The sequence below is a fragment of the Agelaius tricolor genome, unplaced genomic scaffold, assembly GCF_023055355.1.
Source record: "Agelaius tricolor isolate 1412-34295 unplaced genomic scaffold, bAgeTri1.0.p SCAF_54, whole genome shotgun sequence".
NCBI classification, from domain to species: domain Eukaryota; kingdom Metazoa; phylum Chordata; class Aves; order Passeriformes; family Icteridae; genus Agelaius; species Agelaius tricolor.
Genome location: NW_027269314.1, coordinates 1,871,924 through 1,885,864, shown reverse-complemented (window position 1 = coordinate 1,885,864; position 13,941 = coordinate 1,871,924). Strand labels below are relative to the sequence as shown.

Here is a 13,941-nt window from a genome sequence, read left to right as displayed (position 1 = left end):
AGCCAATCAGCGCGGGGCCGGCGGGGGGCGGGGCCCGGCGGCGGGGGAGGCTGTTTAAAGTGGCGCTTGCGGGATGGCGGAGCCGGCGGACTATCCCCCGTTCCAGCTGGGGAAGCCCCGCTTCGAGCAGGTACTGCCGGCGGCGGGGGGCGGCGGGGGGGACACCGGGAGCGGCGGCGGGAGCCGCCCCCGCCCCGCGCGCGGCATCGCCCCCCCACCCGCGGACGGAGCCCCCCGCTCTCCGCTCCTCTCCGCCCCGCCCCTCCCGCGGTGCCGCGCGCCCATTGGCCCGCAGTCCCCGCACCATTGGCCGGCCGAGCTGTCAGTCAGGGCCGCCGCCCCCTGCCCGCGGCGGGCACTGCGCGGCCCCGCGGCCCCTGTGGCGCGGCGCGCAGCGCGGCGGGCGCGGGGCCGGGGGATTGAGGGTTCGAGCCCCGCGGGGGCGGGCAGGGGCCCGGTGCGGCATGGCGCGGGCTCGTCCTTGTCCCGGGGGACCCCTGTCAGGGTGGCTGGGAGGGGAGGAGCAGCTCTGGGATGGGGTGGGGCTCCCAGAAGCAGGGGTGCTCCAGGCGGGCGCTTTGCCAGCCCCACCAGGCAATGCCCAGCTCCGGTGCCAAGGGCTGGAGGGGCTGTGTGACCCCCAGGATGCTGTCAGGTTAACAGAATGGGTCAGATAGAACAGAGATTGCTCCACAGCTGCCAGCTGAGATGGGCAGAGCAGCTGTGGTCAGTCACACACCTGCCCCAGGTGAGCAGGGCAGGGGCAGGTTGGTCTTGTTGCCACCCACTGTGGATGAGCAAAGAGGACTTGTTCTGCTGGTGGAAGCATTGAGGCTGAGAAAAACGCTCATAAACCTCCAGCAGTCCCTGCTGAGCTGGGCAGGACTCCCTGGAGGAGCTGCTCCTTACCTTGGGTGTGAGTGTGTCCTACCATGGGGACAGTCCCCACGGGGGGACCATTCCCACCGTCCACAGCAATCCAGAGCCCCTGTTTAACCTTTATTTAACCCGTGTTTAACCCCTATTTAACCCCAGTCTGACTCTGCACCTGTGCTTGGCTTGACCCAGCCACCTTTGGGCTGAGCTGTGGATTTCCCAGGGGGCCATTCCATGGTGGGACAATTCTGTTCCATGGTGGGACAATTCCATTCCATGGTGGGGCCATTCCATGGTGGGACAATTCCATTCCATGGTGGAGCCATTCCATTCCATGGTGGGACAATTCCATTCCATGGTGGGACAATGCCATTCCATGGTGGGGCCATTCCATGTCCATGGTGGGACAATTCCATTCCATGGTGGGACAATTCCATTCCATGGTGGGGCCATTCCATGTCCATGGTGGGACAATTCCATGTCCATGGTGGGACACTGCCATTCCATGGTGGGGCCATTCCATGTCCATGGTGGGACACTGCCATTCCATGGTGGGGCCATTCCATGTCCATGGTGGGACAATTCCATGTCCATGGTGGGGCCATTCCATGTCCATGGTGGGACAATTCCATGTCCATGGTGGGACAATTCCATTCCATGGTGGGACAATTCCATTCCATGGTGGGACCATTCCATGGTGGATCCATTCCATGGTGGATCTCCTGCCTCTCCCACACCCCACGTCCCTCCGGGGCTTGGAGCAACCTGGGACAGCAGAGGGGTCCAGGGAATGGGAACAGGAGTGGGAGTGGGAATGGGAAGGGTTTGGGGTCCCATAGGTCACAGAGCACATCCTCAGAGCCCCAGGGAGGGCTGGCTCCCCCGGGAACGGGCAGGGTGCTCCAGCTGGGCAGTTTTCAATGAGGAGGAGGAGGAGGAGGAGACACTGCCTGCCCTTCCTGCACAGCACAGCCCTGGCAGGCAGGCCTGGCAGAGCTGCTGTGTTCTGCTCATTCAGGAGCAGCCCTGGGGAACCTGCCAGGGCTGGGGCAGGCACTGAGGGTCCCCCTGTGCTGGGAGAGCCCTTGGGAGGGGATTCCTCGGGAGTGCTTTGCCAGGGGGGCACTGTGAGCGTGGCAAACACCCCCTTCTGTGCCCTGGGGCTTCAGCTCTGCCCTGTGCACTCTCAGCAGCTGTGGCAGGGCTGAGGTGCTGCTGTCCTGCTGGCTCCATCCCACATTCCTCCCTGGCCAAGGCTGGAAGCCAGCAGGCAGCACTGTGGGGTCACACAGGGAGGAGGGCTTGGGATGTTCCCAGGGTTTGTGGATCCTGCTTGGCTCTGCTCTGTTTGGGATGCAGCACCACTCACATCCCTGCTCCCACCATGGCCTGGGAGAGCCCAGCTCCTGCATCTTCAAAATCCTCCATGGGGAGCCCAGCTCCTGCATCCCTGCTTCAAAATCCTCCATGGGGAGCCCAGCCCCTCCATCCCTGCCTGGGACCCCTCCATCCCTGTCCCAGCCCCTCCATCCCTGCCCCAGCTCCTCCAGTTCTTTATTTCCCCCATCCTGCCCGTGGTGTTTCCCCCCAGACTTTGTTCTGGAGGAGCCCCAGCTCATTCCCAGGGGATCAGGGCCCCCCAAATCTTCCCTGCCAGGAGTTCTGAACTTCCCCCAGCCCCCCCTGCTCTGTTCTGCCCAGCTTTGGTGTCTGAGATCTCAGCTGGAGCTGCCAGAGCCTGCTCCTTGTTCAGGGCAGGGTGCTGAAATCCCAAATTCCAGCCTGCTCCTTGTTCAGGGCAGGATGCTGAAATCCCAAATTCCAGCTGTATCCCAGTGAGGATCCCCAGCTGTATTCCCAGGTGAGGGGTCCCATCACAACCTCATCTTTCTGCCAAGCACCACAGAATCCCAAAATCCCAGAATTCCAGACTGGTTGGGGTTGGGAGGGAGCTTAAAGAGCATCTTCATCCCACCCCATCCATGGCAGGGACACCTCCCACTGTCCCAGGTGGATCCAACCTGGCCTTGGGCACTGCCAGGGATCCAGGGGCAGCCCCAGCTGCTCTGGGAATTCCAGCCCAGGCAGGAATTCCTTGCCAAGATCCCAGCCCAATCTCCCCTTTCCCAGTGGGAGCCATTCCCTGGCTCCTGTCCCTGCAGGCCTTGTCCCCAGCCCCTCTGCAGCTCTCCTGGAGCCCCTGCAGGCACTCTGAGGATTCCCTGGATTTTTCCCTTCTCCAGGGCAACATTCCCAGCTCTCCCAGCCTGGCTCCAGCCCTGCAGCAGCTCTGGTGTCTCCTCTGGATTTATTCCAGCAGCTCCACATCCTTCTGCTGTTGCTTTTGTTCCACCTCCATCACCCAGGACTGGGTTTAAAGGGGAATTTTTTGGTTTCTGTCCCTTGTTCTGGGTTTTAACCCACAGCTCCTGCTCCTGGCAGGTTCCTGTGCCCTGCCCCTGGTGCAGGAACTTCTCCCATTGGAATCCTGGCTCCTCAACTTTGGAAAACCAAATTAAAGCCATCAAAGGGTTCCAGTTTTAGCCCAAACTTGCAGTGGCCTGTCACAAATGACACAGCCCCATTGCTCAATGGCTTTGTCTTAATTTTGTTTGCTTTAGCTTCAATCTCTTCTAATTAATTAAAAGCTGACATGAGCCTGGTTTCGAGCTCAAGCCTGCATGTTTTTTGCTCTGGTTTAATTAAACCCTGTTTAACAGCAGGCTGTAATTAAAGTGGTGAGGCTGCCCATGCCTGTGCTCCTCGGGATTCTTCTCCTCCTGAAGGTGATTAACATCTCCCTAATGGCCTCTCACCTTCTCCCAGATCCTGCAGCTGTTTCCCTTGTTCAGGGCAGGATGCTGAGCTGAAATCCCCAATTCCAGCCTGCTCCTGTTTAGGGCAGGATCAGTGAGCTGAAATCCCCAATTCCAGCCTGCTCCTTGTTCAGGGCAGGATCCTGAGCTGAAATCCCAAATTCCAGGCTGCTCCTGTTTAGGGCAGGATGCTGAGCTGAAATCCCCAATTCCAACCTGCTCCTTGTTTGGGTCAGGATGCTGAGCTGAAATCCCCAATTCCAACCTGCTCCTTGTTTAGGGCAGGATGCTGAGCTGAAATCCCAAATTCAGTCTCATCCTTGTTTAGGGCAGGATGCTGAGCTGAAATCCCCAATTCCAGCCTGCTCCTGTTTAGGGCAGGATCAGTGAGCTGAAATCCCCAATTCCAGCCTGCTGCTTGTTCAGGGCAGGATCAGTGAGCTGAAATCCCCAGTTCCAACCTGCTCCTCGTTCAGGGCAGGATGCTGAAATCCCCAATTCCAGGCTGCTCCTGTTTAGGGCAGGATCAGAGAGCTGAAATCCCCAATTCCAGGCTGCTCCTTGTTTAGGGCAGGATGCTGAAATCCCCAATTCCAACCTGCTCCTTGTTCAGGGCAGGATGCTGAACTGAAATCCCCAATTCCAACCTGCTCCTTGTTTGGGTCAGGATGCTGAAATCCCCAATTCCAGCCTGCTCCTTGTTCAGGGCAGGATCCTGAGCTGAAATCCCCAATTCCAGCCTGCTCCCAAACCCGTGGCTTTAGGGACCAGCTGCACCTCCAGGGCCCAGCTCCAGGATGTTCCCTGGGAGGGAGCTGACATTCCCCAGCACCTCCTGGTGCTGCAGCCTGCTGGGAAGCGCTCCCAAAATAGCCCCAATTCATCAGGAAATGGGTGATTTTCACTGTGCTCCAGCTCACTGCACCAGCTGCTCCAGGAGCCAGGGATGGGCATGGGCAGAGCCAGGGCAGAGCCAGCTCAGGAGCTCTGAGCCTGCACAGGGGTTAGGCTGGGCTGGGATAGGCCTGAGCCTGCACAGGGGTTAGGCTGGGCTGGGATAGGCCTGGCACAGGGGTTAGGCTGGGCTGGGATAGGCCTGGCACAGGGGTTAGGCTGGGATGGGATGAGCCTGGCACAGGGGTTAGGCTGGGCTGGGATAGGCCTGGCACAGGGGTTAGGCTGGGATGGGATGAGCCTGGCACAGGGGTTAGGCTGGGATGGGATGGGCCTGGCACAGGGGTTAGGCTGGGATGGGATGGGCCTGGCACAGGGGTTAGGCTGGGCTGGGATAAGCCTGGCACAGGGGTTAGGCTGGGCTGGGATAGGCCTGAGCCTGGCACAGGGGTTAGGCTGGGCTGGGATAGGCCTGGCACAGGGGTTAGGCTGGGATGGGATGGGCCTGGCACAGGGGTTAGGCTGGGATGGGATGGGCCTGGCACAGGGGTTAGGCTGGGCTGGGATGAGCCTGGCACAGGGGTTAGGCTGGGCTGGGATGGGCCTGGCACAGGGGTTAGGCTGGGATGGGATGGGCCTGGCACAGGGGTTAGGCTGGGCTGGGATGGGCCTGGCACAGGGGTTAGGCTGGGCTGGGATGGGCCTGGCACAGGGGTTAGGCTGGGATGGGATGGGCCTGGCACAGGGGTTAGGCTGGGCTGGAATAGGCCTGAGCCTGGCACAGGGGTTAGGCTGGGCTGGGATGGGCCTGGCACAGGGGTTAGGCTGGGCTGGAATAGGCCTGAGCCTGGCACAGGGGTTAGGCTGGGCTGGGATGAGCCTGGCACAGGGGTTAGGCTGGGATGGGATGAGCCTGGCACAGGGGTTAGGCTGGGATGGGATGGGCCTGGCACAGGGGTTAGGCTGGGATGGGCCTGGCACAGGGGTTAGGCTGGGTTGGGATAGGCCTCGCACAGGGAACCATCCCCAGCTCCCAGGGAAACTGAGGCAGGGCTGGCAGGGGGGGCTCAGAGCTGCTGCTGTGCCCAGGGCTGCTCCTCTCATCCCATTTCCATCTCCTGAAAGCTCTGGGTTTGCTGCATCTCTGGGGAGTTTGTGAGGTCCCAAGGACGAGGTGAGAGATGAGGAATTGGACTCCATGCTCTTAGAAGGCTGATTATTATATTATATTTATTATATTATATTATATTATATTATATTATATTATATTAATTAAATCTATTATATGATACTTATTATATTTCTATTAATTTCATTATATATGATTATATTTATTTTATTATATATTATTATATTATACTTATTATATTTATTATATTATACTTATATTTATTATATTATATTATATTTATTATGCTATACTAAAGAAAGAGAAAGGATTCAGACAGAAGGCCTAACAAGAATGAAGAATAAAAACTCGTGGCTGACTCAGAGAGTCCAGCCCAGCTGATGGTGATTGGTCATTAATTAAAAACAATTCCCATGGAGCCAGTCCAACATTCAGCTGTGGTAAACAAGGTCCAAGCCCCGTCCCAAAGCAGCAAACTCAGGAGCAGCAATCAGATCATTGCTGTTGGCATTCCCTGCTGAGGCTGCTCAGCTTCCCAGGAGCAAAAGCCTGGGCAAAGAGGACAAAAGAAACCATGGGAAGGATTCCACCGATTGATGAATGGGAAAAGATATTTGCTTTTGCAAATAAACTTTGGGTTTGCTGATAAACGAAATTACACATTGAGAGATGAAAGACACAATGGTGAAGAAGAAAAAACCCCTAAATTCTATAAGAATTAAGAATTAGAAGGGAGGGTTATGCATTAGAGGGGAATCTTTGGTATCAGGAGTTTTGGGAAGTCTGAACTTCTCAAGTACCTCAGAAATGGGGAAAACCCCCTAAATTCCATAGGAATTAAAAGGAAGGGTTATGCATTAGAGGGGAATCTTTGGGATCAGGTGTTCTGGGAAGTCTGAACCTTTCAAGTACCTCAGAAATGGGGAAAAACCCCTAAATTCCATAGGAATTAAAAGGGAGGGTTATACATTCGAGGGGAAATCTTGGGTATCAGGCGTATCAGGAAGTCTGAACCTCTCAAGTACCTCAGAAATGGGGAAAGAGAGAAGGGAAATGTGGTTGGAAATTGGGATAAAAAGGAGGCTGAGTCCTCCAAAAATGTGAGACCCCAGGGGAATGCCCCATGGCCTCTCCCTTTATTGGAATAAAGCCAAAGGACTCCTCTGTCTCCTTTTTGGACATAAACCTCTGGTGTTTGTGGATTAGTTTTCCTGACATTGGGAATTGCTGGGGCTTGTTTTTTGTTTTGGGTTTTGGTTTTTTTTTTTTTTTTGCCTTGTGTTTTGTATGCAGCTCTGTGAAAACCAGTCCTGAATTTGAAAAAACTTTCCTTTGGCTTCCAGTGAGGAGAAGCAGCTGGGAATGAGCAGGGGCTGACCTGGATGAGGGGATGCCAGCAGTGAGGCTGCTCTGCACATCTCTGAAAGGGAAATCAGGAGTGCCAGGCTGGGAGCAGCACACAAAGGGATCTTTGTTGGGCAGGAGCTGGCAGCAGGGCCAGGAACTGCAGGGGAGGGAGCCCAGGGAGCCCTGCTGGCCTGGGATTGAGCCTGGCTCTGGGATGGAGCTCTGGGATTGAGCCTGGCTCTGGGACTGAGCTCTGGGATTGAGCCTGGCTCTGGGATGGAGCTCTGGGATTGAGCCTGGCTCTGGGATTGAGCCTGGTTCTAGTTGAGGTGGAGCCCAAGGAACCGTGGTGGTCTGGACTTGAGCCTGGCTCTGGTTTGAGCCTGGCTCTGGTTGAATGGAGCCCAAGGAGTCTTCATGGTCTGGGCTTGAGCCTGGCTCTGGGTGAGTGGAGCCCAAGGAGCCGTGGTGGCTCTGGGTTTGAACCTGGCTCTGGGATTGAGTTTAGCTCTGGTTGAATGGAACCCTCATGGTCTGAGTTTGAGCCTGGTTCTTGTTGAGTGGAGCCCAAGGATCCCTGGTGGCTTGCATTTGAGCCTGGCTCTGGTTGGGGTGGAGCCCAAGGAGTCCTGGTGGCCCTGGGTTTGAGCCTGGCTCTGGGTTTGAGCCTGGCTCTGGATTTGAGCCTGGCTCTGGGTTAAGCCTGGCTCTGGGTTAAGCCTGGCTCTCAGAGGACTCTTGGTGTGAGGCTCTGACACATCAGAGTTCCACCAAACCTGTTCAGACCCAGCCTCCCTGGTGGTTTTGGGGCTCAGACTGGGCAAGTTCAGGCAGCAGCAGCTGGAAACAAATCCCTCCCTGCCTCTGCCCTGGGAACAAATCCCTCCCTGCCTCTGCCCTGGGAACAAATCCCTCCCTGCCTCTGCCCTGGGAACAAATCCCTCCCTGCCTCCTGCCTGGCACAGGTGCCCAGAGCAGCTGGGGCGGCCCTGGATCCCTGGCAGTGCCCAGGGATGGACACTGGGGCTGGAGCTCCTGGGACAGGGGAAGGTGTCCCTGCCATGGCAGGGGTGGCACTGGGTGGGATTTGGGGTCCCTCCCATCCCAGACCATTCCCTGATTTTGGGGTTTGGGCACTCCCAGCTCCCCAGCCGTGGGCAGGGAATGTGGGGCTGGGATCACACCAGGCCGGGGCTGAGCTGCTCAGGCCTGGCCTTGAGCTGGGCCTTGCTGAGCTTGGCCAGGCAGGGGCTCAGTGCCAGCCCAAGGCTGCCCCTGGCACAGGCACCAGCCTTGCCAGGGCCTGGGCAGCTGGGAGAGGGGAGCTGGGAGCTGTCCTCCATTCCTGAGGACATTTCCATGCTGCCCTGGAACCTGGGCTCTCCTTGCCCCTCCCTTGGCATCACTCCTTGGTCAGGGGCTGTAAAACACTGATGTTCCCTTTCATTCCATTTCATTTCCATTTCATTCCATTAATTTCTATTTAATTCCATTAATTTCCATTCAATTCTGTTAATTCCCATTTAATTCCATTAATTTCCATTTAATTCCGTTAATTTCTATTTAATTCCCTTAACTTCCATTTAATTCCATTTAATTTCCATTTCATTCCCATTTAATCCCATTAATTTACATTGAATTCCATTAATTTCCATTTAATTCTGTTAAATCCAATAATTTCCACTGAATTCCATTTCATTCCATTAATTTCCATTAAATTCCATGAATTCCAATAATTTCTATTAATTTCCACTGAATTCCATTTCATTCCATGAATTCCAATAATTTCTATTAATTTGCATTAAATTCCATTTCATTCCATTTGCTGCTGCTGTTCTCAGTGTGGCACAGAGATAAAGGCAGTGGGGAAGTCAAGGCCACTCAGGTTCAGGATCCCCCATGCTGCTGGTGGTGAAGGCAGCAATTCCAGCTGGTTAGCAAGAATTCACTGGTTAGCAGTAATTCCAGGGGTTTAACAGGAATTCCAGCTGGTTAGCAGCAATTCCAAGTATTTAGCAATAATCCCAGGTGTTAGTTTAGCAGCAGTCCCAGCTGGTTAGCAGTAAGAGGTTATCAGTAATTCCAGCTGGTTAGCAATAATTCCAAGTATTTAGCAGCAATTCCAGCTGATTAGAAGTAATTCCAGCTGGTTAGCAGTAATTCCAGCTGGTTAGCAATAATTCCAAGTATTTAACAGTAATTCCAGGTTGTTAGCAGCAATTCCAGGTTGTTAGCAGCAATTCCAAGTATTTAGCAGCAATCCCAGCTGGTTAGCAGTAATCCCAAGTATTTAGCAATAATTCCAGGTGTTTGTTTAGCAGCAATTCCAGCTGGTTAGCAGTAATCCCAGGTGTTAGTTTAGCAGCAGGCCCAGCTGGTTTGCAGTAAATCCATCAGGTTAAAAATAATTCCAGGTGTTTAGCAGTAATTAGCAGTAATTCCAGCTGGTTAGCAGCAATTTCATGTGTTTAGCAGCATTTCTAGCTGGTTAGCAGTAATACCAAGTATTTAGCAGCAGTCCCAGCTGGTTAGCAGTAAATCCATCAGGTTAATAATAATTCCAGGTGTTTAGCAGCAATTCCAGCTCTTAGTTTAGCAGCAGTCCCAGCTGGTTAGCAGTAAATCCATCAGGTTAATAATAATTCCAGGTGTTTAGCAGCAGTCCCAGCTGGTTATCAGTAATTCCAGCTGGTTAGCAGCAGTCCCAGCTGGTTATCAGTAATTCCAGGTGTTTATCAGTAATTCCAGGTGTTTAGCAGCAATTCCAGCTCTTAGTTCAGCAGCAGTCCCAGCTGGTTAGCAGCAATTCCAGCTGGTTATCAGCAATTCCAGGTGTTTAGCAGCAATTCCAGCTGGTTATCAGTAATTCCAGGTGGTTAGCAGCAATTCCAGCTGGTTAGCAGCAATTCCAGCTGGTTATCAGTAATTCCAGGTGGTTAGCAGCAGTCCCAGCTGGTTAGCAGTAATTCCAGGTGGTTAGCAGCAATTCCAGCTGGTTAGCAGCAATTCCAGGTGTTTAGCAGCAATTCCAGCTGTTAGTTCAGCAGCAGCCCGGCTGCCCTGGGCTCTGTGGGATGGGCAGGGGCTGTGGCTGCTGCTCCTGGGGTTGCTCAGTTCCTGACTCAGGGATTGCTCACTGCCCACCCACCCCTGGCACGTGTTGGGAGGGTTCTGCCATCTGCAGGGATCCCACACCCAAAATAAAAGGGAGGCAGCAAAATGTCAAACTCAAATCCACTCAAAAGTACCAGAATTAGCATTAATTAGATCCCTGCTAATTAAAAACCGCTGTGCTTTTTTCCTGGACTTGTGTGGAGCTGTTCTGTTCCATTGGGGGGGTTCTTTTTTAATTTTATTTGGTGCAGGACGTGGGGGAATGCTGGAGTTTGTGGGGTCAGGCTGCAGTGGGGGGTCAGCAGTGCTTGGACAGGGCCCTTGCAGAGGGATCCATGCAGGGATCAGGGGGGATCCCTGGAGGGATCAGGGGGGATCCATGCAGGAATCAGGGGGGGATCCTTGCAGGAATCAGGGGGGATCCATGCAGGAATCAGGGGGGATCCATGCAGGAATCAGGGGGGATCCCTGGAGGGATCAGGGGGGATCCCTGGAGGAATCAGGGGGGGATCCTTGCAGGAATCAGGGGGGGATCCATGCAGGAATCAGTTGGGGATCCCTGCAGGAATCGGGGGGAATCCCTGGAGGGATCAGGGGGGGATCCATGCAGGAATCAGGGGGGATCCCTGGAGGGATTGGGGGGGATCCCTGGAGGAATCAGGGGGGGATCCATGCATGAATTAGGGGAGATCCCTGGAGGAATCAGGGGGGGATCCTTGCAGGAATCAGGGGGGATCCCTGGAGGGATCAGGGGGGGATCCATGCAGGAATCAGGGGGGATCCCTGGGGGAGCAGGGAAGAGGCACCAGCACGTTCTGGTGTGATTTAACTCCATTCCCACTGCTCCATCCACACCCCAGGCCTGTATTCACAGCCCAGCAGGAGATGGGCCATGTGAGGATGGAGAATTCCCAGGATCCCAGAGCTCCTGGTGTCCCTGGCCATGATCCACGTCTCCAGGGGCTTTGGGTGATGAGGAGAGGCCACTGGACTGCCCTGTGTCCCTTGGCCTGGGATCTGGAATTCTCCTGCCCCAGGATCCTGGAATTCAGCTGGGCCAGGAGTGATGATGTTCATGTGTCCCAGTCCCTCCATATTTCATGGTCTGGTGCTTGGAGTTGCTGCAAACCCCACTGATATTTTTATTTTCACTGTCTAAATACTGAGTCATGTTTCCTCCTTTGCCCTGGAGCTGCCCATGACCTTTCCCTGCTGTTTCACAGATCCTTTCCTCTCCTTGCAGACTTTTCCTGGCTCTGGAGGTGCCCAGGGTGCAGCCCTGAGCAGCCTGGGCTGGTTCTTGGTGGCACTTTGGGAATAATCCAGGCTGGCTGTGCTCGTGTAGGGGAGGAAAAGCTGGAAAGAGCCTGAAGAGGCTTTTGCTGGGAGCAAAGGGAGGGATCCAGGGAATCCTGGAGTTCATCGGGTTTCCCATCTCAAATCACCAGTAAAAACCTCCTATATTATTTATTTTCAGCTGATGCTTCGTTCTGCAAAGGAAATAAACCCTGAAAGGCAGTTTCTCACTGAATGTGATTATTTTTTTGTCTCCTGTTTTGCAGAGCTCATTTTATGGCAGATTCAGGCACTTCCTGGACATCATTGACCCCCGCACCCTCTTTGTGACTGAGGTAATGCCTGCACTCCCCTTTGGGCCAGGGCTGGGTATCAGACAGCTGGAGGTGAAACCCAATCTCCCCTGGGAGCAGCAGAAGCACTGACCCCGTGTTTGTAATGGGTTTGTGTCTCTCAGGGGATTGATTGCCCCAAGGAGTGAGTGCTGCTAAACCTGGAACAGAAACCTGCCTGGCACCGGGCAATCCTCAGCCCCAGCTCCCTCTGCCACCTCAGCTGCCTTTTGGCAAAATTGCCTCTGATTTTGTCCTCTCAGGAGGAAAATCCCTGCAGGTTTTCATGGCAGAAATGCAGGTGGGGGGATGAGAGAGGAATTGTGAATTGCATGGGGGAGTGAAGTTTGGTGCTGCACTCCAGAGCTCTGGGCTGTGATTTTTCCTCAGCTCTGGGCCGTGCTTTTTCCTCACTTCTTGCCCTGTTTGTAGCAGGCTTTGGGGATCCTGCCCCTTCATTTCCATCTGGTGTTGCCCAGCTTCACTGCAGCTCTGTGCTTCCATCAGATAATGGCTGAGGGTGGTGGGGAGCCCCGGGGAAGGAACAGTTCTGCTCCAGCTCTGGAACTCTGCCCTTTGGCCAGGAAACTTTGGCATTTCAATGAAGGGCAGCTGCTTTTTCTTTTTCATTGTATCTTTTCCCCAGTGTCCACCCTGAACCTCCTGTCCCTGTTCCCTGGAGGCTGTGCCCTCCTGGCAGGAGCTGTGCAGAGCCACAAGGGCCCCCTGAGCCTCCTTTGCTCCAGGCTGAGCCCCTGCCCAGCTCCCTCAGGGATTCTGCAGCCCCTGCCCGGCTCCCTCAGGGATTCTGCAGCCCCTGCCCAGCTCCCTCAGGGATTCTGCAGCCCCTGCCCGGCTCCCTCAGGGATTCTGCAGCCCCTGCCCAGCTCCCTCAGGGATTCTGCAGCCCCTGCCCGGCTCCCTCAGGGATTCTCCAGCCCCTGCCCAGCTCCCTCAGGGATTCTGCAGCCCCTGCCCGGCTCCCTCAGGGATTCTGCAGCCCCTGTCCAGCTCCCTCAGGGATTCTGCAGCCCCTGCCCAGCTCCCTCAGCCCCTCCTGGGGCTCCATTCCCTTCCCAGCACTTTTTAAGGCTGAATTTCTTCTGCTCCTGGGGGGATTTTCCTGCTGGTGGCTCTCCAGGGATGCAGAGGAGTTTGGGCTGAACCTCTTGGGGTGACCCCTGGCCTTCCCCTGGTCACCTGTTCCAAAAAACCTTCCCAGGTTTCAGGAGGTTGTGGAGGGTGTGGGTTCAGAGGGATCAGCTGCTGTAACTTTGTTTTGGGGAGGTTCTTTCAGGAAGGTGAAATAAAAAGGAATAAAAAGAACCAAGTCTGAGTGGCCCAGTTTTATCCTGGGTGAAAACCGAGCAGTTTTGGGTCCCAGGGTGAACCTGGCAGAGCAGGGAGGGCTGGTGTCCATCTCTGGGACAGGGCTGAGCTGCAGGAATGGCCTGGGGGCACTGCAGGGAGGGAAATGCCCTCTGACACCTCTGACATTTCCTCTGGGCTGTGAATTCCATGGCAGGGATGCCTCAGGAAACCTGAACATCCTGATGACCCCAGCAATTCCCTTTCCCTGGAGAAGCCTCTTGGCAGGACAATCCCCTGGGTGACTCCTCAGGGCTTCTTGCTCACTCTGCCCTGTGTGTTTGCAGTGATTGGGGTGTGCAGATGTGGAACTCCAAGGGTGTTTTTGCTTTCCTTTGGTAACTGAGGGGGCAGGTGGAAGCCAGGAGGGGTTTGCTGAGCCCCAGGCTGGGCAGGGAGCTCCTGGCTGCACCTCCCAGGCCCAGGGCTCAGGGAACAAACAAATCCCTGCTTGCCTTGAAGGGGGAAAGAGGAGATAAATGAGTGTCTGATGGGAATGGAGGTGAATCCCATGGAAAATGCTGGGAAATTGGGCGATACTGAACTTTTAAAATATTTTAAAATATTTTATTTTAGATATTTTTATTTTTATTTTGAATTTTTTTTACATTTTTATTTTAATCCTTTTTTTGGTGGCTGTGTGTTCCATGGTGGCACCCTGCTGCTGGCTGTGTTGTGGGGAGGGATGGAGGAGTGAGGGGTGCTGAGGGCCACCAGTGCCACTCCTCCCTTGTCATTTATTCTCTGTAGAGCAGATTCTGAGATAAAA

General features: G+C 54.6%; 1 protein-coding gene across 2 annotated transcripts in view; it reads left to right on the top strand.

The window, feature by feature from the left end:
- The window catches only part of SFXN5 (sideroflexin 5), a 117,344-nt gene continuing 103,403 nt past the window's right edge, over positions 1-13,941 (top strand). The window contains exons 1-2 of one of the 2 annotated variants that reach the window (XM_071455833.1): positions 1-130; positions 11,739-11,807. In XM_071455833.1, coding sequence (XP_071311934.1) covers positions 74-130; positions 11,739-11,807 — 126 coding nt within the window. In that variant the 5' untranslated portion in view covers positions 1-73. Of the gene's footprint in view, positions 131-11,738; positions 11,808-13,941 lie in introns of those variants that run through there. The other variant, XM_071455834.1, reaches the window with a different exon arrangement.